The sequence below is a fragment of the Saccopteryx leptura genome, chromosome 13 (genome assembly GCF_036850995.1).
Source record: "Saccopteryx leptura isolate mSacLep1 chromosome 13, mSacLep1_pri_phased_curated, whole genome shotgun sequence".
NCBI classification, from domain to species: domain Eukaryota; kingdom Metazoa; phylum Chordata; class Mammalia; order Chiroptera; family Emballonuridae; genus Saccopteryx; species Saccopteryx leptura.
In genome coordinates this window covers 48752000-48775215 of record NC_089515.1, presented here as the reverse complement: position 1 = coordinate 48775215, position 23216 = coordinate 48752000, and the positions used below count along the sequence as shown (strand labels likewise).

Genomic DNA, 23216 nt, shown 5'->3' with positions numbered 1-23216 from the left:
TATCATAATATTATTGACTCTACTCCCTAGCTGTACTATACACACCCGGACTCATGTATAACTGACAATCTGTACTTTTTAATCCTGTCGTATTTTCCACGCATACCCCAAAGCTCCTTTTTCTTTTTTCTTTTTTTTTTTAAGTGAGAGGAGGGGTGATAATGAGACAGACTCCCGTATGCACCCTGCCCGGGACCATGACCCACCCAGCAACCCCCCATCTGGGGCCGATGCTCAAATCAACTGAGCTATCGTTAGTGCCTGGGGCCAACGCTTGAACCAGTTGAGCCAATGGCTATGAGAGAGGAAGAGAGGGGAAGGGGGAGAGAAGCAGATGTGTGCCCTGACTGGGGATTGAACCTGGATGTTGGCACACCAGGCCACTGCTCTACCTATTGAGCCAACCCGCCAAAGCCCCTTTCATCTGGCAGTTTGTTCTCTTATCTGTGAGTTCTGTTTCTGTTTTGTTTATTTTGCTTTTTAGCTTCCACATGTAAGTGCCATCGTAGGGTACTTGTCTTTCTCTGTCTGACTTATTTCACTCAGCAAGTGGTGAGATCTCATTCATTTTTTTTTTTTTTATGGCCAAGTGACAGACCATTGTAATGTGCAGCCCACTTTCTTTATGCAGTTGTCCATCGACGGACACGTAGGTTGCTTGCATATATTTGGCTATTGTAAATAATGCTGCAGTGGCCGTAGGCACAGATATTATACATCCCTTTGAATTATGTTCAATTTCTTGAGATATATACCCAGAAGTGGGATTGCTGGGTCATGTGGTAGTTCTATTAATTTTTGGAGGACCTGCCACACTGTTTCTTACAATGGCTTCCCTAATTTGCATTCCCACCAACAGCGTGCAAAGTTTCCCCTTCTTATGTCCTCACCAACACTTGTTTGTTGATGTATTGATAGTAATTCTGACAGGTGTGAGGTGGTATGTCCTGGTGGTTTGAATTCCGATTACTCAGATTAGTGATGGTGAGCATATTTTCATGTTTATTGGCCATCTGTGTGTCCTCTTTGGGGAAATGTCTGTTCAGGTGCTCTGCCCACTTTTTAATCAGATTAGGGTGTTTTTTTGGTGTTAAATTGTATGAGTTCTTTATCAGTTTTGGACATGAACCCCTTATTGGCTGTCTTCATTGGTGAGTATATTCATACATTTAGTCGGTTTTTTTGTTTTGTTGAGGGTTTTAGGTAACTCCATTATTAATACATACAACACAACCACTAATGGTCTTGTTGCCAAGATGAACCATTTACACTAGTCTGTAGAATAGATGACCTTATATATTTTTAAAGGGGAAAAAAAAGAAACAGATAAGAATCTTTCTAATACCAAAAGCTTGCTTTAGATAACTGTTTAGAAAATCATTAAATGGTTTTCCGAAGAGTTGAGCCTAGTCCCAGCTGGTTGCAGTTCAGCATTCGTCTGAACAGACTAGGTAACGAATGGACTTGTTTTGGTCTAAGAGTACATTTTCCTGTGGCTTGAAATTCTCAAAGCTAACCACGGTCTAGACCAGTGGTAGTCAACCTGGTTCCTACTGCCCACTAGTGGGCGTTCCAGCTTTCATGGTGGGCGGTAGCAGAGCAACCAAAGTATAAATAAAAAGATAGATTTAACTATAGTAAGTTGTTTTATAAAGATTCATTCTGCCAAACTTAGCGAAAATCCGACATAAAGTACTTGGTAAGTAATTATTATCATATGCTTTAACTTGCTGTAACTCTGCTTTATAAGTTTTATAAAGTAAAGTTACTTCCCTACTTTATAAATCACCATTACTGTGTAACCAGTGGGCAGTTAGAAAATTTTACTACTAACAGAGATACAAAAGTGGGCGGTAGGTATAAAAAGGTTGACTACCCCTGGTCTAGACTGTGAGGGCCTCTGAAAGTGCGCCCTGGGTGTTGACTGTACCCACTTACACTTCTGCAATAGCTTGGCACGCAAATGTCTTTCTACCTGTGTGGCCACGTGGCCATGATCGGGTCGTTCTTCCTGGTCGGGACAAGCTTGCGGTCCTCTTCGCCCACCATCCCGGAACTCGGCAACCAGGTGGCTTCATTTTCCTTGGTGCCAGCAGTGAAGTGGCCACTGCTGGGAGAGATACCTTTTGTCTTTGGGATTTTTCAGCTGGGGAAAAGAAAGGGTTATGCCTTCCTTATCTCTACCTTGCAGAAGTCTTCCGAGCACCCAAGGAGGACACCACAGTGGCTGGCCACCAAAACCCCCAAGTGAAGAGCTGCCTATAAACGTGTGTGACTAATAGATACCAATTATCCCGAGGCTCAGGGAGCAATAAACAGTAGATTTAGAAATGAAAACTTTCCCGTAAGTATAAGAACAATTAGAGTACTGAACATCCTCCCCAAAAAGGAAAAGGAAAAAGAAAAGGAAAAATCCTTTATCCCTTGGGGCCTGTTTATCTGGACTCCATTAAGCATTACTAGTTTGGTGTAGACTTCGTGAGAGTTAGAGTTTGTCATCTCAGTTTTTGAAGCCATTTGGAGCCAAATCTGCAAACGATCATTTGATACTACGGAGAGTTTAATTTTAAAAAAGTATTTAAAATTTGTGAAGTGACTACATTCTATCACATTCTTTGCCGCCTAATTAACATAAAATCCTCAAACCGGGAAACATACTACTCAGTTGAAATATTGGCTGATTTGACTTGACCACAAACTACTATTCTTTGTAGATCTGTACTTCTACAGAGATGAACAGAGTTCGTGCCTGTGTGGTTTCATAAAACCATTGCAGTTGCTGCTTCTCAGAGGGGGGTACGGTTGGGTGCATGATGATTTTTGGAAAGGAATTAATATATAATTTGAATTCAGAGGACAAGCTTTAAAAAAAAAAAAAAGATCCTGCTTGGAAAAGCATTTGTGAAATAGCTCTGGGGAGTGAATTTCTTCCATTAATCCAACCAGCCATTGGCTGTCATTCTTCCAATTTAATTATGTTTATCTGCCAATGGGTGACTGTGCTGCTTACGCCTGTCATTTCGGTGGGTACAAATGGTGATGTCAAATAATTGTCCTCGGGGAGATAACTGTGGTTATAATTATTTACCCACGCATGTTAGCTCTGTTAACAATGTAATCGCCACGGCCGGATAGCTTGATGGGAGCATTGTCCCGAAGCACAGAGGTTGCCGGTTCGATCCCTGGTCAGGGCACATGCAGGAACAGCTCGATGTTCCTCAATCTCTCTCTCTCTCTCTCTCTCTCTCTCTCTCTCTCTCTCTCTCTCTCTCTCTCTCTCCCTCCCCCCCTCCTTTCCTCCCTCCCCCTCTCCCTTCCTCTCTCATTAAATCAATAAATAACAATTTTTTAACAAGGGGAATTTAATCCTCCCGCAGATGACCTGGAGATAGGAGAGAACTTGCTTCCCTGTCGTCAGGTGGTGGAAGACACTTCTATTTCCCGAACATTTCTTAGGTGTCGGGCGCAGTGCTTGGACCCCACGGAATCCTCCCTCTCCCCCCATGAAGTGGGTGTGGTTGCCTTTACTTTACTGATGTGGAAAGCTTAGTGGTTCAGATGAGCGGGTAGATTCAGACCTGGGCCAGCAGGCGGGCGTGCTGTTTCCCAGGGTGTTCATGTGGCTTCGAGGAGGAGACTGCGTCTGTGAACGATTGACCCCCGACCCTCCTGCCTCTCTGCAGAGAGTTGGCCGGAGCAGCCCCTGCCTGGCCCCTTCCAGAATCCCGTCCCAATGGCTGGGGCCGGGCATCCTGCCTGGAGCCTGATGCAAGAGGGTCCCCCGAGGTCTGTGCACCCCTACCTCCGTGAGAAAGCTTCATCCAGCTCCCCTGGTGTTGGGAGTCTCTGCTCCCTGAGCTCCCTTCCCTCGGTCTCTGTTTTTCCTTATGTGCAGCTGAATGTGGAGTGTGACACCAAGGTCTTGTATATTACACGGGGCTTGCCTTTCCTCCATCTAGAATTCAGGGGTCTCAAACTCGCGGCCCGCTGAACAATTTTGTGCGGCCCGCAGACTAATCCACGAAGTTCAAAATATTTTGGATAAAATTAAGTAAGCCTAGGGGCCTACTTGTATTTTTCATTTCTCTAGCATCCTAGCTAGATATTAGCTTAGTTAACAACAGTTGTGATGCGAACTACAGTTTCTGGTCGTTTTGTGACACTGAGTAAACTGCATGTACGATTGTGCTTGTTGTACTGATTTTTTTTTTGTTTTCAACTGCAGTGAGAAAAGTGTTGCATAACAGTTGCCTTTTGTAGACCTAGTGCGGCCCGCCGAACGGCTGTGATCTTGCTCTGCGGCCCACATGCTGAGTTGAGTTTGAGACCCCTGATCTAGATTCTAGATTGTAAACTGGTTGTGTACAGGGCGTCTCCAGCTCTCCTGCAGGGTCCCCTAGGGGACAGGGCTCCTCCACCAGCCCTTGAAAGGCAGAACCTACGAATAATTAACTACCTGAAGTCTGGAAGGTGTTGAGGGTTCAGGTGCCAGCTAGGGGCCGGTAAGTAAAGTTGGGAGATAGCTCTCGAGGGAGTGTCACCTGTCATCTGTGCCACTATTGGATGGCCTGCCTCCTTGGGTAACGGAGGCGGAATGGGGTCGAGTGATGTCAATGGAGAGAGGCTCTGACTGGTTTTCTGCCTAGAAGTTGGGGGAAGAGGGTCCCCAAAGCAATTGCTCATCCAGTGCAGGGCAGTGTTAAGAAAGGGAGGTTGGTGTCCTGCACTTGGGGGTCTGGGCTGGACGATGTTCCTGTCATTCTCAGATCAGGTGTGGACAGGGGCCTGGGGGGGGGCATAGGGAGGTGAGGACAGTCCTGGGAAGCAGCCATCGCCAAACTGTCGGGTTGGCCCTGCTCTGGCCCCAGGCTGAACTCAGGCAGGGAGGGAAGGTGAGGTTGGAGGCTGCAGGCTTCCCGAGAACTAACCTGGTACGAGGGGTGGGGGACGGGCGTTAGGGGGTGGGTGCCGGGCGTTAGGGGGTGGGTGCCGGGCGTTGGTGTTAGGGGTGGGGGCCGGGCGTTAGGGGTGGGGGACGGGCGTTAGGGGTGGGGGACGGGCGTTAGGGGTGGGGGACGGGTGTTGGGGTGGGAGGCGGGCGTTGAGGTGGGGGACGGGCGTTGGGGTGGGGGCCGGGCGTTAGGGGTGGGGGACGGGTGTTGGGGTGGGAGGCGGGCGTTAGGGGGTGGGGGACGGGCGTTAGGGGGTGGGGGCCGGGCGTTGGGGGGTGGGGGGCGGGCGTTGGGGGTGGGGGATGGGTTTGCCGCAGGGGAAGGAACCTGTGGCTGATACCTGGGGGGGGGGTTTCCAAAGCTGGAACAGCTCCTTCACAGAGAGCTGCAGAGCCTGGGGGGCTCCTTGGGAGGGGACCCTTCTTTGGCTGGGCTTTATGGGGCCCGCCTGCTCCCACACCAGTACTGACAAGGGGCTCGGCCAGCAGCGATGGCCACAAGCTTAGCCGCAGGCAGTCTAGTCAGCTAAATGTGCCCCTCTTCAGCGTCCACACCTGGGGCAGGCGCGGGAGGCAGGGATGGAAGAGGGCAGACCTCCTTCCTGCCCACCAGGCCCCCCCCAAGTATCTGAGGTTCTCAGATGGTTGGGTCTGGGTCTTCCCGGGAGAAGCATAGATGTTTTAGTAAGTAAAAGTGTCTCAAAAGTGAAGATATTGATGAACTCATGTAGGAATAGGTACCCAGCAGGAAAGAGGGTTTTCACAGAGTAGGGTGGCAGCTGACATTGGTGGCCAGAAGCTGGTTTGCATGCGTGCAGCCCAGGGTGATGCTTCCCAATGAACCACGTCACTTCCTGAGCCCCACTGGGGGGCTGATGCTGGGCTGTCTCTCCACTGAACTCACGCGACATCCCCGCCAAGCAATCCAGACCTTCTGATATCAGAGCCACAGAAATAATGACCTGACTTGTGGATGCGGTCAGGCTGCTGCGCAGCTGAGCAGAGGGACAAGCCCGTCCCTGCTCTCCTCGCCAAGCTCTCCTGCTCTCTGGCTTTGGGGAACTTGCCGAGGTCCGTCTGGCTTCACTAACCATCATGGCCTTGCTTCAGGTCTAACACACTGTGCTTTGAAACATGGAATGAATGGAAGGACCACTCCCTGGCTCGGAGTTCCAGGGAGCACAGGGCAACACGATACAGGTCTTTCCTGAAGACCTGTCCTCCCCACGGGTCTGAGCTCTGTACGTTTCCTCCCCAGTAGCTGCCTCGGATTTTTGGGGATCGATCTGTTGATAGTATCTAAGGAAATGATTGACAGCAATATGTTCCTTCAAGGCTCACAGCGCAGAGGTTTAAATGCAATCTTATCTCCAGCATCCTGCTTGAACACAGAGGTTTCTTTTTCTAGTGTTGTGTTGTGATGCCTACTCATTTGCATAAGACCTGAAGAGCTAGGCAATGATTGTTTTAGAAACAACCGAAGGAACTGACATTCTCTTTGGGCTTTTTTTTTTTTTTAATCTGTAATGAGTACTAATTTTACTGTGACAATATAGCTGCCTCGATACCGAACAATCCCCTGAAGACCCTGGAGGGTAGACTTGGGGGGCGAATTAAGCACCTGGGGAAAGAAAGGACCCGCTTCTAAGCGGGTGTAACCAGGGACAGAAGCTTGCCTCTTCCACATTATTGGGAAGATGGCTCGGTTGTGGATCGCAGCCAGGTTCTCAATGATACGTGACACAGAGGGACCTCACAGGAAAATGTCGCTTTTCCAAAGGAGGCTGGTGGCTTCTGCATTGTCAGAGTTGAGCCCCTGAGGCTGCTTTCTGTAATGCTGGTCAAAGCTGTGCATGCCTTTATTCCCTGTCTTCGTGTTCCGGGTGGGTGGCCTTGTTTATTTCACCCCTGAATTCAGAGAAGCAGGAAAGCCCATTGAAACACCCTGAAGATCTGAAAAGCCCTCTTTCGGGGCGGGGGAGGCAGTAAGTGCATGTTGGTGCTTTTCCAAGCTGGGACCACTAGCACTCGGGAAGGTTAAGAGGCTTTCTTAAGCGCTCCCTGGAAAGTAAGTTATTCTCTGCCCTAAGAATTAACTATGGACAGTCCTCTGTGGCTTGAGAAGCACGTCTGCAGCTATCGTTTCCAGAACAGCAAAGGCTAAAGAGAACACGAAGCAGGTTTTGGTCTAGTTGGAGGTGCCCGTGCTTCTGGCTCCACAGTCAAGGCCACCGGAACAGCCTGTTTTTATTTGGGTCGAGCTCAGAGACCGAGAAAAGGGTCAGGTCGGACTTTGAGGTCTGGATCAGCATGGACCCACGGCCTGTCGGCGGTGGCAGCAGATAGCCTGTTGGGAACAGCTGGCTGCTAGAGTTGAGTGGACGGTATCTGTTCTCCCTGAGTTGGTTGAATGACCTGTGTGAGCAGTTCTCACGGACCCACTTAAATGGTGAAGGATGAATCTGTTGACTCCAAATAAGAAATCATACGCCTTTGAAGTGAAGGTAGAATGGAAGGAGGGTCAGTTTTCGATAAATCGACCACCTTCATGAGGGAAAAGGAGGCGAGGGAAGAGAAAAGAGCCTGTAGGTAGACAGCAAATAGGGAGTTTTGGATGGAAGGCCCAGATGCCCTAAGCAACAGCCCTTCCCGCCTCTCCCGGCCCCTTGCCGCACTTCCGGTGCAGTGACGTCAGACTCCCGCCCCGCCTCCCACCGCACTTCCGGCTCCCGGGAACCACTAAGCTTGTCCAGCTTCCTCCGCACCTTTTCGCATTAGGACAGAAAATGTTGAAATTGCATTTTTTTTGGGGGGGGGGGGGGGGGTTTATGGCTGCAGAGAATAAATCATGTTGCTCTTCAGAAAAACAACCACATAAATAATAGTGCGAGGCTGAAAAAAATATCTTGAGAAACCAACAGGCAGATACCAGGGCTTTAGAAAAGGCAACTCGCCCAAGCACCGTTCTTTCTAACTGTGCCCCCAACCCCTTCCCAGAGCGGAGAGACCGTGCAGGGCTGTGGAGGGTGTGTGTGTGGGCGTGTGTGTGTGTGCATGTGTGTGTGTGTGTGCATGTGTGTGCGCGCGCTGTCTTCAGGTAAGAGCCAGGAGGGTGTGTGTGTGTGTGTGCGCATGCATGTGTTTGTGTGTGCATGTGTGTGTGTGTGCGTGCTGTCTTCAGGTAAGAGCCAGGAGGGTGTGTGTGTGTGTGTGTGTGTGTGCGCGCGCGCGCGCGCATGCATGTGTTTGTGTGTGCATGTGTGTGTGTGTGCATGTGTGTGTGTATGCGTGCTGTCTTCAGGTAAGAGCCAGGCAAGCTGATTTCAGAAAAGCTCACGTGCAGGTGATGAGACTGCTGAGGGCGCAGTCCGAGCTGGAGGGGGATGTGGAGAGAGAGGGTTGGGCCCAGCGCCAGCCTGAGGGGCAGCGGGCCATCCGGGGTCTATGCCCAGAAGACTTGAGAGCAACCATTAGTTCCTGGAGCTCCCGTTGGCCCAGGAGTGGAGGGAATGCCGTGGGGACCCTTGACCTGCATGTTGGTGTCAGGCATCAACCTGGCTGACGGTCCGCATGAGGTGGGAGCCCAGCAGAGACCTAAGGATGCGAGGAAGCTAGGCGATCCAGGAAGATGCCTGGCAGGGACCTGGCCTCCATCCACAGGGCCAGGCTTGTGGAGGGTGTGTGGGTCGGGGGTGGGGTGGGGGTGGGGGGAGGATACAGCTGTGGCCTCTGACCAGCAAGACTGAAGTCAGAGCCTCCTGTGCTCATGGGACTCAGCCTAGATGTGCGTCCTTCATTCAGTAGGAAACAAATGGTCATTCATTGGTGTTTAGTGTTCTGAATTTTAGCCTTAGGTGTTTTTGTTGCCGAGGTCCCTGAACGCAAAGGAACCCTCAACATGGGACTTACTATCACAATGTTTTTCCTCATTTGCTGTTATTTAAAAATTTATGAGGGAAAGAACTCCACCTGGGGCTGGACTGTGGGCACACCCTGAGACAAAGCTGTCACCAGCTTTCCCAGGGTTTCTAGATCGTGGGAGGCTCAGAAAGGAAAACCAGAGATCACAATTTAATACGGCCAGAGGCGGATTTAACGGCAGGCTCATCGGGCATGCGCCCCGGGCCCTGACTTCTGAAGGGCCCCCAAAACCCCAACTTTACACTTTTTTCTAATGACACCAAGTTTGGTTTCATATGGGCAATTTTAACATGAACAGTACATAACACTTTTTACCTATTTAAAAATATGGTTAACATGTATTTTTATTTTCCCTGTCTCTCTTTTTTTTTTTTTTTGAGAGGCTCAATATTTTCTTCTGTGCCTGGGGCATCAACTGACTTTAATCCGCCTCTGAATAAGGCAGGTGTCATTCCTGTTTTACAGACGAGCAAATCGGGGCTCAGAGCCACACCACGGATGCGTGCGGGGTGAGGGCTGGAATGAAGCCAGGTCTGTTTTGACTCCAGAGCCCGTGCTCTTTTGAGTGACCCAAAGGCCATGAACACGGGATATGCGCAGCCAGAAAAGGCTCCCCTAAAGAACCTCTTAGGGTCGCTCCACCCAAGGACACACGGAGAGACAGAGTAGAGATTAGAGCGCGAGACGGAGGAAGAATTAAAATAGTGCTTTTAATATAATTTCCAGCAGTCGTACACACGTTCTTTTACATCACGTGTCTCTAAGTGGCTCATCTAGAAAATAGAAGCTGCAAAAATACAGAATAACACACTCAAATCCTATTGAGTATGTGCTTCCCCCTGTGTTCTGGGAAACGGGGAGGGGGGTGGCCTTTGACCCCTGCTAGGAACATCCGGCCCTGGCAGATCAGAAAGGCTGTCAGATGCCTTGGTCAGAGAAGCAGTCTGGAGTGGGTGGGTGGGGTTTTTTCTAAAGCGTGTCAGCAGGTCATCCCCCCCCCCCCCCCCCAGGAGCCGAAGAAAGGGATGGGCAAAGGGGAATCTGCATACCGGGCCACCATTCCTCTTTGGTGACCCCAGGAAGAGTGCCTACCCTGAGGGCTTGACCACAGCCACACGAAAGGACCAGGCCCGGGCCGTGTAATTCACTCGGGGACCCTTGGGTTCGCGGGCCGGGCAGAGCACGCTAAGTCAGGCCCGCGAGGTCTGTGGGTGGTGGCGGGCTGTTGTCTGCCCCTCAGCTTCTCACAAAGAAGTCTTCTGAAGGTGACTGTGACTCGGGACAGCTTTTCTCAGTCTCAATGTCTTGGTACTCTGTGCCTAAGGGAGGGAGGGAAGAGCCAAGAGGAAAAAGAGAGGTCGGTCTTTTCTGGTTTTCCTACTTGTTGTTTAGGCTTATACAGTAGCAGCATGGCTGGCTGGTGGGACGGGCCAGAGTGGGGAGTCGTGCCAAGGACACGGTTGGGTTCTGCTCTGTAGAACCCCGAGGAAACAAGATTCCGAGCCCAAAGACCTTTCAGAAGGCCACATCTCTCCAAGAAGCATGTTTATCGACTTATCTATCGCAACCCTCACATGGGGATGATGAGTAAGACCTCCCCAGTCAGGAACTTACCCTTGTCTTACACAAATCGCCTTCTGGCCTAGGGGTCTAAGTGTCCCTGTAATCTCTACTGAAGGGTGGCCGCATGCCAGAGAGCACCTCCCGCGTGACAGTGCTGGGCCTTCTCTCCAGCCTGCAGACCGGGGAGTTCCTCCTTCAGCCCCGATCCCTGCATGCTGTGAGAAACGACGTTGGAGCTAGCCCACGCCACGACTGGTGAAATGGACGCTGAGGCTTCACTTAAGAGAGCCCGCGGTTCCTGGCATGACTTAAAAGCTGTGTCATCTCATTGACTGTAACAGGCACGGGGGGGGGGGGGGTGTCACTTTGGACTCGTCCTCTTTAGACTCTGACCCGGCGGTGTACAAGGTGACAGTGGGAATGTCGCCGCTTTGCTCAGCACTCGGCTGCTGAGAGCTGGCTTAGCTCATCCTCAGCTTCACTAGCTCAGGTTCTTATAGTCTTGGGGGTTCTGCCCAAAGTTGGGGGCAGGGAGGGACTGGGACAGAAGCACGAGAGCCCGAGTCACTTTTCACGCAGAACGAACGCGGCAGAGGAGTATCTCGTGGCCGAGGTGGCAGGAGGAAGGAGTGTTTTTTAAACATCTCTGATGTTTAATTACCAACATAAAAGGAGAGTTTTTCTTATTTTAGATTCCTGTGTTGGTAGGCAGCATTCTGCAGAGGTTTTCTGCCCCCACCCCACCTCTGGATTGACTCTCAGTGAAATCCTAGACTTCCATGGGGGGGTTCCCGGTGGTAGATGGTCTCATCAGAGCTCTGAGAAGGCAGCTCTGTGTTCCCACTGGGGTGGCCATGTGACGTCGCACAGAGAGCACTGGCTCAGGAGTCAGACCGACCTGGCATCGGCTCGTGGGGGCTTTCTAACTGGCCACGTGACTTTGGGAAGCTGGGCTGAGCCCTGGTTTTCTCATCTGTGAAATGGAAACCGTCATACCCACCCGACAGGGCTGGTGGGGAGGGGCTGCTAGAAGTGTCACCCATGGCACCTAATTAGGTAGCAGGCTCCTAATGACCTTGAGTTTGCAGCCCCTTCTGGTGCTGGACTAGAGTTCAATTTATGTGAGAGTTGAGTTTCTTTCGCAATAAAACCCCCTGCATTTCATACTTCTCATTCCTTCTTACGACCTTAGATTCTAAAATTGTTGACGACAAAGCTATCTTGATGAAAGCCATCTCCTATCAAGTTAGCATGAATTTAAGGAAAACATCACTTTAGGGGGTTTAACGGGATGGTGAACTCTTAACCTATGGAATGTTAAACCTCTAGAAAATTGACTCTTGTCCCGTTCACTCACACGAAGAGAACATAATCACCGGAGCCTCAATTCAGAATATTCCTGCCACAAGATCACCGTCAACTACCGATGATTGGCCTGACTCATTAATGTACACATAGAAATGTCTAGAAAATGTTTCTTAAGCACCTAGCCTCTGAAAATAGAAGACATTCAACCAGATACCAGTGTCAGCATGTCTGAGGGCCCTGGGCCAGAGCCGAGCTCCTGGGGTTTTTGCTGTGAACCCTGGGGACACCAGGCAGGGGGCTTGTCTGGGTCCCCACACTGGAGACGATGACCAGCATGAAGGAGGGACTCCCTTGCATCTTGTTGCTTTGAAAGTGCGTTTCAGTTTCAGAACTCGGCAGAGCAGGGAAGTCACCTGTTTCCACTTCTTACCTGTCTCTCGGATAGAACACCTCGTATGAATGGGCCCTGGGCTTTGGGTCAAGACTAGGAATAATGCAGGAAGAAGGGCCGTCCCCAGGAAACGGCTGTCGCTGGTCCTGATTGCCACACTGGGGGCACCCACAGCCCCTGTGAGCCTGAGACTGCCTCGCAGTCAGTCCCTGCTGGTGGATGGGTCCCTCCGTCCTACCGGACAGGGAGTGAGTACCCACGAGGCTAAGAATGTGGGCTTTGGGTTCAGAGACCTGGGTTTGAACCAACCCCCGCCCTGCTTTGTGACCTTGAGCCAGTTCTAGAAGCTTTTCAAGCCTCATGTTCCTCCTCATAAACTGAAGCTCGTAACAGTTCCTGACTCATGGGATTACCGTCCAGATTAAAGGAATTAACGCGAGCAGTGAGCCGGTTAACAGTAAGGGCTTGATGAACGTCAGTGACGAGGATTAGTTTTCATTCGTGTTTCCCAATGACAGCCTCTATCAGCCTCCTAGCGCCAGCCTCCCTGCCGGGGGGAGGCCCAGGGCTGTGAAATACTTCCCACTGCCTGTACTTACTCTTCTTATCTTTGTTTCCACATTTCTTCCTCCTGTGCCCATTCCCACCTTACAAAAAGGATGATCAACCCTGACAAGAACGGGTTACTTACCTCATTTTTGTACCTGAACTAGATTCCCGGGGTCAGGAGTGTCAGAGCTGATGGTCGCGGGGCTAAGGGACACTTCCTGCACATGACCTCTGTTGCTAGCGCTCCCAGACACGCCGTGCTGCCTCAGAGCCCAGACCGTGCCCAGAACAGAGCAGCTGCTCCGGCCCCGGCCAAGCGGGGCCACCGCCTTCGTATGTACAGCTGGGTGGGAACACCCCCCACTGCTCACACCATGCCGAGGCACCTCTGTGTCACACCGGGCTCTCAAAGCCGAACACGCTCACGCCCTGGCCCTTCGCAGAGTTTGTGAACTTGCTCGGATGGGTCCGTAGAGCGGGGCACACCCACCGCCCTTTAGTGCCTGGTCCTAGCCCACCCTTCTCTCCAGGCCTTCCTGCTTCTCATGAGCCAGAGCTCGTCACCACCATGAATCGGCCCTTTCTGCACCCAGACGCCCGGATGGACAGACCCGGGCTCTTTAGATTATTATGCTGTTGCTTTTCTGGGTTCCGTCTGGGTGGTTCATTGGACTGTGACCTCCTAGGGGACAGGACCATGTTATTTTCTGTAACTCTTTGTATTTTTTGTATCTCTTTGTATCGGGTCCGGGGCCTGCCACACAGCCACGCCTCCACAGGGGAACAGAATACATACCTCCAGGCGCACACGGGGCCTCCCCACATGCCGCTCGCTCACCCTGCAGAAGAAAACCCTGCTACCTCGCGCTTGCTCTGAGAAGTGTGAACTCTGTCCCTGGCCCTACGGCAGTCACAGATTTCTGAGGTCGGGGGATCTTTGCTTTTCCCAATTCCCCTTCCAGGCTCTCTCCTCACGTCCTCCCTGCTGAGACAACCAAGGACTCCGAGGTCCCCATGGAGTGAGGATGGGGGTGTGCAGGGAGAGGACAGTCTGGGTCCTGCCAGGCTCGGGCATCTGAACAAAGACTCTGCTCTGCCTGCCCCTCTGGAGAGAGAACCGTTTCCCCGGTTTGTTCTCGGGCACCCATCGCTCCCAGGGGCACTGGGCCAAAGGCTTCCTGTCGGGCCGGTTCTCTGAGAGATGAGTTTGCTCCTTGCAGCAGTGAGAGCTCAGGAACGTGGGCTGAGGATGGACGCAGACAGTATTTACGTCCCAAACTAACTTCCTAGGTCGAATTTAATGCGGCAGCCCCATCCGGGACACTGTGGTACCCTTAGGTATCCACCTGGACTCCAACCTCGAGGGGGTGCAGGTCATGGTGGGGGGGGGGGGGCAGGGGCTCAGGGCAGCATGCAGCCCTTGCTGAGTGTCTGGTACATTTTCTTGGCTTCTTGACCGATACCTGGTTTTCCCCGGCTCTCAAAATAGGCAAGAATGGGACAAGGCAGCGGACAGTCTGTCTGCTGGGCTGAAAACAGGCTTGGTTTTCTCCCCGTATCTAAACCCAACCGGCCCAGGTCCGCAGACAGTAAGGCAGAGCGGGACCCCTCCACACCAGAACGGGGCTGAGCGTCCATCCCTCGGCTCGTGACTGCCTGCTATGGGCTGACCTTTGGGGACAGCTGTTGGAACTGCCCGTCCGTGCCCAGGGCACAGGGCTCGGTGAGCAAACCACACCTCCGTGACTTAAGCTGGAGTCCTGGCCTTGCAGGCTCATGGGGAGCCTACAACAGCTGTCCCCAGACGGGCCTGCTCTGGGAGGTAGTAGCAACCGCAGCAGAATCTTGTTCCCTGGCACCGGCTGAGTGCCCTTGGTTGGGGTGACCCAACATTTCCGTGGTCACCCCAGGCCTGTGTGCCCTGTGGCAGGCAGGGACTGGGAACCCTGGCCTTGGCAGCGGGAGGGGACATGTGAGGCCATTACTGGAGACGGGCAGGTGGAAGGGGGGGTTTGAACATGGGGCACGCCGCCTGACCATACCTCGAGGCCCTCTCTAGAGGAAGCTGTCGCACTGCAAGGGGCTGAGAAAGAAGCGATGTTTATGGAGAAGCACACTCCTTCCGGCTCACAGACAGCGGAGAGTCTGTCAAAGGCAGCCTCAGAAGCTTTTGGCTTTCTCTCATTATTCTGCCCGGTACCTACACCAGCGGACCCCCGGGGGGCCACCAAGGAGACCTGCCTCTCCTGCGCCTTTGTTAGCTGCAAGGGGAGCCCGCACATGGTGGCCTTCCGCAGTGGCGTGTCCCCAGGGTGCCTGGGAGGTGCACAGCCTTCCTCTGGGAGGCGGGGAGCAAAGCTGCCCGCCTTCTTCCCCCGACAAGAGGAAGCCACAGGCTGAAGGCAGCCACCCCCGTGCCCCCAGAGAGAGAGAGAGAGGAGAGGGAGGGAGACTCTATAAAACGTGTTTACCTCAGATGCAGCAATCACATTGGTAAAAATAACTTCTTGGTCTACAGACAGACGCTACAAAAATCTGTCAAAAGTTGCAGAGAAGAGAGACTGTTGCGTCCGTCCTCGGGCTTGTTCACCTAAGATGCTGGCGGAGCTGGCAGCAGCGGAGGACCTCGTCACTCACGTGCCAGGTTGATTCTGTCCCTTACGTGTTCATTCCCAGTGGGGATCCTACCAGGGAATCTTTTCATTCAAAACACCTCTCAGAACCAAACTAATAATCAGCGGGCTGGGTCTGGCACTGTGTATATTACGGTTCTTTGCAGCACAAAAAGAAAAACAAAAACAAAACTACACTAGGTTCCCTGTTTGGTAGTGTATGAGAAATTAAAAATTTTAAAGTTCACATAACACACTTCAGAGCCTTCTTGCCATGGGGGACTTTAATTTTCTGTCCAATTGTTGGTCCTACTGAGTCCGGGAGTCGTGGGCCTTTGTCACCCTAGCACCTTATTCACAGTCAGTCTAAAGATCTTAGGGAAAAAAAATCCAAAATGCAAGGTGTTTTCTAAAACTTTACAAAAAACCTCACAGAGCTCCGTGACGCACTAGGTCACGGGACTTCCGTGGGTGCGTACAGAGTGTGGACAGCTTTGCCGTAACACGTGAGAGGGCGGGGACAGCACACATATTTGATAAATTAGCTGGAGCCGAGCCAACGCTGTGCGAGTTACCATGCTGGCCAGCGTCCCGCCTCTGTGAGCAAGGACAGACTGCAACGGAACAGGGGAAGGGCCAGTGGGGAGCGCCCTGTCCCCAGCGGCTGATCCCCGTGACCCCGCACGGTGACCCCAGCTCCTCTCGGGCTGCCCATCAAACCACCCCCTTTCCAGGGCTTGTTAAAACCTGGATACAACACCTCCCTCTCTCCCTGATGTTCTTTCTTTCTCCTCTTGCCTTTAGGGTGACTGCAGCTGTGCTCCTGAGGCAGAAAGCAAACCCACCCACCCACCCCCACACTCCTGAGGTCCCTCCCAAGGTCACGGTCAGCCTGGACTCACGTCCCTGAGGAAGCATGACGGTAAGTCAGGTGGGCTCTGTGTGTGTGTGTGTGTACGCACCTGCGCACGCTCAATACGCCCTGTCTCCTGGAAACATTCTAGAAGGTCGAGTCTGCAGTCTGCCAAGAGGTGTTCCCGTGATTCTCACCCCAGACAATGGGAGGTTTGCGCTCTAGCTGTGGAGGGTTCGGTCAGTTTCAACACACACACACACACACACACACACACACACACACACACACACACACACAGGCCTCTCAGTACAAGACGGCTCCCAAGAACCCTCCTGCCAGTTGTATGCACTGCACACGCTGTGGCTTCCAGGAGCCCGTGGGTTTAATCTGTGATCGCAGACTCCACGGGCCGTGGGGACAGGTTGTGCCCGAGAGCCTTTCTCTCTGCCCTCTCCCAGAAGCACGGGCCCGTGCACACACCCCACACCCCGCGTGTCTCCTCACGAGCCGAGAGGCATGCCTCTTGGAACATGACACACGAATATGAAAGGGCATCCCGGGACAGCGATCACTGACTCTTGGGGAACAAGACAGGAAGGCAAATTTGCAGTAAGTCACCTCACCCTCCTTCTGGCTCAAATGTGGGTCTGTCCGGGGCAGGCTGTGTAGATACTCTTTTCAAGTATTTTTCCTACTTGTCACACATTACATATTCTTGTTTTCACAGAATATCCAAATGAGGATAGAATGATAAAAAAAAAAAATTACAGTAGATGAATTTCATCCCTTGAATCATGTTATATTTTTTTGGTGCATTAAAAAAAGGAAGAAAGTAAAAGCAACCAGATTCGGCCTAGAGAACTGTTAGTGACCGGAGGGTTAACATGGGTTTCAGAAGTCGTTAAAAATAGTCATCGAGGGTTATACATACAACAGTTTGAAATCCATATGCATTGCATTACTTTTTTTTTTTAAAAAATGGCAAAATGTTTGGCAAATGTAAGCAAATGACTTGGACTGGGTTGGGTTTCACCGGCTCTGAGGGACGTCGGTCATAGCCAGGTGAGGCCCACTGCTTCCTGAGGTCACTGCGGGGCTGGGGGCGGTGCCGGGGGGGGGGAGGTGGTACCCCCCCATGCCCGGCTCCCCCTCGGGCCCTCAGTCTTGAATATGGAAATGGAGCTGGTGAGAAGTGCCAATGACAGATCCCAGCACAGGTCACCCGTTAGCATCGCTGAGAGAACTCGGGGGTCCTTGAACCTCATGCAGACTGGGTGAGGCGTCTACACAGTGACCCATATTGCGAAAGTTCAAGAGAGGGGAGGGGTTTCCGCTCCTCTGACCCGCGGGCCTCCCCACCCCACGGGGGAGTGTCACTAGTGCTTAGTATCCTGGCAATGTTGTCACCTTGTGTGTTTTTAGTAGACTTTCTTTAAAAATATTTTCCTTTTGTTGTGTATGCTGTATGTGTGGTCAGACATGTCCATCCTCCTCCAAGCTTGCCACCACTGTCCCCTGAATTGGGCAGTGCCCGTTGCTTGCAGCTGTCGGCACCCTGAAACACCAATGTGATGGCTTCAAGGAGCAGGCTCTGACCCCAGCAGGTCACATGTCAGACATATGGTCCCATGCACTCCTCACTCTGAATCCCATCTGGCTCGGATTTGGAGAAAAAGGACAAAGGTCATGTGTGTGTGTGTGTGTGTGTGTGTGTGTGTGTGTGTGTTGTGTTAGGTGTATTTTTTTTTTTTTGGAAACCTTTTTCTTTTTGTAGGAAAAATGCCCCTTTGATCACTACGCAGAGTTCGGCCCTCCTCGAGTCACTATAAAACAGACTCCATGTTCTCACACCACTCGTGGTCTTCGAGGTTATAGATAAACTTTGTCCTATGCGTCTGGCTTGCGGGCACAGGGTCCCTCCCTGGATTGTCTAGGGTCAGAGTAGAGGCAAAGAACTCACTGGTGCTCAGCCCGCCCTCGTGGCTCTTGATGTAGCGCTTGTAGTTCCTCCGCAGGCACTGCCACGTGGTGGTGTACAGGAGGAAGGCGAAGGACTTGAGCGCGATGGCGATGCTCACGTACAGGTACCGGTAGGCCACGTTGTCGTAGAGCGCGCAGGCGCCCTGCTCCCCGCAGAACGTGCTCCAGGACAGGCAGGTGGAGTCGATGCCGGCCCCGAAGACCAGCGGCGGGGGGATGAAGCCTGCGGGAGGGAAGAGGGCCCTTAGCCAGGGTTCTGACGGCACGCCGGGTGGGCGGAGCGACAGCCGGGTGGGCGGAGCGGCAGGCGGGTGGGCGGAGCGGCAGCCGGGTGGGCGGAGCGACAGCCGGGTGCTCTGGTGGGGGGTTGGGGGGGTGCTGGGAGGTGACCCGCCTGAGTCTGACACCCAGCTCTGACCCACAGGCCTGGGCATGCCGCTTCCACCCTCTGAGCCTCAGTTTCCTCGTCTGCACCAGGGGGTACCAACGCCAGTCCTAACAAGAGTGCTCAGCAGTGTGCAGAAATGAAGGTGTAAAGAGCCTTTAGAACAGCGCCTGCGACACGGTAAGCCCAGCACAAAACCACTGACGGCCGCTCTTGTTTTTATCCGCTGAAACACAGGAGGCTGCCGGCACGGAGGCCTTGGGGTGTCAGAGCAGAGAGGCCTTGTGCAGGCGCTCTCACATGGGGCGCCCTGTCAGTGGCAGAGTTAGAGCCAAAAGGGACCAGACACTGAACACGAGTACACGACACCTCAAGTGTGCATGTGTGTCTACACCCATATATACACGATGTACGTAGATATGCATACGGAGCTCAGGCTGAAAACAAACACCTGCTAACAGACAAGCTCCCCTCTCCTGGTCCTAACCACGGGCTCAGAACCCTTTCCGTTCTAGCTGGGAATGTGGTGTAAACGCTTTTGAACCCAGCATGTGGGCAGCTAAAACTGGGCATCCCAAAAGGCCAACGATATGAAAATTGTTTGGCATCCTATCCTTGACAGCTCTGAATTACCGTTGATGTCCTGGGTGTAACCCCCACCCCCAGCCCAAGCTCAAAGGTCCTGGTTGTCCATGGAAATCACTGAGCTGTCCCATCTCAGACCAGCCAAATCGAAAGGTTTGGTGTGTGGCCTAAACATTAGCTCTGGGAAACAAACTACAGCAGGAGCTTCTGGCCTGTGAGGGGTGGAGGGCTAGGGAGTCTCCTGGGCCTCAGCCCCACTGCAGGAGGCCTCCCTCCCACCGTAAGCCTGTGGTGGAGTCTCCCTCAGCTCCGGGGCAAGAGCCTACACACCCCCTCACATCACCCGTGGGCTAGTCCAGACTGCTATGGCTCCGTCCCAGGAGGCCTACCTCTCCACCTCCCTCTCTGGTCTGGAGGAGTCAGTTTCCAGTCTAGCAGGGCCTGCATGCCTCTCGCAAAAGGCCTGCCTACAAACCCCCTGCTCTGGTCTTGTCTGGTGGGGTCTCCTTCTGCTCCGAGGCAGGAGGCCCCCCTGCCAGTTCTCTAGTCTGGGGTGCCCTGGCTCCTGCGCTAGAGGCCCACCCCCCGACGTCACAGCCCAGTGGGGCCTGGACTGCTCTAGTCTCCTCTTCCGAGGCTCTGTCACCGAGGCCCACCTGCCCACTTAACAGCCCAGTCTGGGCCAGTCTCTCCCGTTACAGGAAGCCTGTCTACCTCTCATTCTAGTCCAGTCTGGGTTGGCTTCATTGCAAGAGTTCCACCTATAAAACTCACCCCCAGGACAGTGGTCGGCCAACTGCGGCTCGTGAGCCACATGCGGCTCTTTGGCCCCTTGAGTGTGGCTCTTCCACAACACACCACCACGTGCGGGCGCTACCTCGATAAGGAATGTACCTACCTATATAGTTTAAGTTTAAAAAATTTGGCTCTAGGCCTGACCTGTGGTGGCGCAGTGGATAATGCGTCGACCTGGAAATGCTGAGGTCGCCAGTTCGAAACCCTGGGCTTGCCTGGTCAAGGCACATATGGGAGTTGATGCTTCCAGCTCCTCCCCCCTTCTCTCTTTCTCTCTCTCTCTCTCCTCTCTAAAAATGAATAAAGAAAAAAAGAAAAAAAAAAAGATTTGGCTCTCATAAGAAATTTCAATTGTTGTACTGTTGATATTTGGCTCTGTTGACTAAGGAGTTTGCCGACCACTGCCCTAGGAAGATTTATGCTAATTTAACCTAATCTAGTGCATCTAGGCTCTGTCGCAACAAGGCCTCCCTGCCAGCCTCACACTCTTGTCTAGTCTGAGGCCGTCTGACTTGTGTCCGTCACGAGAGGCCCGCCTATGGCCCCGACACCGGCCCAGTCTGCCCGGGCTCTGTCATCCCTGGCCCACCTCCACCCTCTCCTCCGACCGGTCTGGTCCCGAGGACTGGAGTCTGCCCGGGCTCTGTCATCCCTGGCCCACCTCCACCCTCTCCTCCGACCGGTCTGGTCCCGAGGACTGGAGTCTGCCCGGGCTCTGTCATCACTGGCCCACCTCCACCCTCTCCTCCGACTGGTCTGGTCCCGAGGACTGGAGTCTGCCCGGGCTCTGTCATCACTGGCCCACCTCCACCCTCTCCTTCGACCGGCCTGGTCCCGAGGACTCGAGTCTGCCCGGGCTCTGGCGGAGAGGCTCCCCTGTCGACCTCTGGCTTGAGTCTAGTCCCTTTTTTCCTCGGTCCTGTTGCAGTAGACCTGCCTGCCTCCCTCCTCCTCTGGTCTAAGCTAACCCAGTCTGGTTGGCCTTGGCGCCACCACAGACGGCCTGCTTACCACCTCACGCTGGAGTCTGGGCAGGTCCCCAGCGCTCAGGTCCGGTGTGCCTCGTCTCCGTGGCAACAGGCCCGCCCCCCAGCCCCATGATGCTCCACTCCAGTCTAGTCTGCCTTGTCCCATCGCTGCCTCATCGGGGCCTTCACGTAAAACTTACCTCCGGCTCTGGATTGCAGGCTCCGACCTATTACCTACCACTCTATAGACAATGCAGGACTTGTTTTTGGTATAGACACACGAATGGTGAACCCAATTCAAGGCCTTGCACCATGAGCCTAACAGTGTCGTGTTATACACACGGTATAATGGTCAGTCACTTCCTCAACTGTCCTGAAACTTTCATGAGCCTTCCAGAAATGTCTCCCAATCTTTTTTCTGTTTGTGGTATTGCTATTGTTTTGAAGCAGTGGTTCTCAACCTTTCTAATGCCGTGACCCCGCAATACAGTTCCTCATGTTGCAGTGACCCCAAACCAAAAAATAATTTTGGTGGCTACTTCATAACTGTCATTTTGCTACAGTTATGATTCGGAATGTAAATACCTGATACGCATTATGTATTTTCCGATGGCTTTAGGCGACCCCGCTGGGGTCGCGACCCACAGGTTGAAAACCGCTGTTTTGAAGGGTAACGTTCATTCTTTTAGCCAGCTGTTGAGAGTGCCCTGCATCTGTTAAAGATACAGGGACCTCTACCTCAACTCCACAGTTGGGGGGGCCCCACCTTCCCAGGCAGTGAGCAAGAGGACACCCAACAGCAGGGCTGTGCTCACTTACCTGGTGGTCCATCGAGCTTTGAACACCTTCTGTGTTTGCTGAATGGAGGTTTATGTGGAATGTTTTTAAAAAACGAGGGCCTGCAAATTGCTACCATCTATTACGCATTCATCTACCCACCCACCCAAACCGGGGTAAACGCAGGGAGCAGGACATCACGACTCACACACAGTCTATCTTCCCAATAGGAGAAAATGATCAGCATAATTATTACTGTGCCCGGTTATCTCTGAAAGCCACGGCAATGTCCAAGGAGGCCGAATGGGCTCGGTTATTGCTGACTCAGCTGTCACCCGTGGAACACTTCTGTTTCCCGTGACTTACAGGTAAGACGGATGTGCCATTTCAGGGTCCCAATGTGTAAGCAACATTCACGGACTGAGTGGTTGAGAAGCTTCTGAGGCCTTTTCCTGCTCACAGCAGGACTGACCATGGAAACTGACAGGAAATGACCTGCTGCGGGCGGAGAAGGGACGTGACAAGGTGGTGGTGCCCCAGAGAAGACCTTCTCTTCCTACGGGAGCCAAGGGTGAGTGTTTCCCTCCGCACCTGTCAATCACCGCATTCCCCATGGATAAGACACACCCGTTCCCGAAAAATGTGGACTCTAAAAACTGGGTGTGCGACTTGTACAGTGGTTGTAGTTTTATTTCACTTGCATTTCCCGCTTTTTTGGCACTTGCCTTTTTTTTTCTCAAATGTCGAGCCTCAAAATTAAGGTGCATCTTATACATGGGAAATATAGGGTCTGTAGGGATCAGTCTCATCGTAAAAGTATTAAACACATATATAGTCAAAAACTTAAACTTAGAACATATGACCTTGTTATTCAACTATAACTGCTCACAAAAATTAGGGGATATTTCAAAATGAATATGAAGCGATAAAATATCCCCTAAGTTTTGTAAGCAGTATATAATAATTGCTACCATTTCATGTACTTTTTCACATTTATGTACACTTTAAAAACGGGTGAGTGGACAGTGTGTTCCAGACCTCTGCTCCCACCACCACCCATGCCCCTTCCAGTTCTGTAGTTTGCTTTCCAGAATTGGAAAGGGGAACAGAAATCCTACTGCGATTACAGCCTGTGATGGGTTTCACTGAGTCTCTGCTTTCAAACATTCAGATCGTAGCCCCCCCCTTCTCTTCAGTTTTGCAAACACACTCCCGAACATTTCTGCAGTTCATTCTTCGTGCTCATTTGTGGCCATACACTTCAAATGGGGAACGCTTTTACTCTGGAAACATAGGCCCTGGCAATTTCCCTTTCCACATTCCTTTACCGTCTCATGACCAATAAAAGAGGCCAGGGCCCTATTATTCAAGAAAGAAAAGTCATCCTATCTCGATCTCGGCCTTGACAAAGAGATGTTCATAAAGCAGCAGTGTAGTCTAGCGAGAGAGGGCGGGGCGGGGCGTGGCTGGGAGCCAGGGGACAAAGAGATGTTCATAAAGCAGCAGTGTAGTCTAGCAGGAGAGGGCGGGGCGGGGCGTGGCTGGGAGCCAGGGTGCAGGCCTGCCTCTCCGGAC

General features: G+C 52.4%; 1 protein-coding gene across 2 annotated transcripts in view; it reads right to left on the bottom strand.

Moving 5' to 3' along the window:
• Positions 1-9563: 9563 nt before the first annotated feature.
• Positions 9564-23216, bottom strand: part of SLCO3A1 (solute carrier organic anion transporter family member 3A1) — a 309333-nt gene continuing 295680 nt past the window's right edge. The window contains exons 10-11 of one of the 2 annotated variants that reach the window (XM_066354830.1): positions 18112-18354; positions 9564-10191 (exon numbers count right to left, since the gene is read on the bottom strand). In XM_066354830.1, the coding sequence (XP_066210927.1) occupies positions 10109-10191; positions 18112-18354 (326 nt within the window). In that variant the 3' untranslated portion in view covers positions 9564-10108. Of the gene's footprint in view, positions 10192-16929; positions 18355-23216 lie in introns of those variants that run through there. The other variant, XM_066354829.1, reaches the window with a different exon arrangement.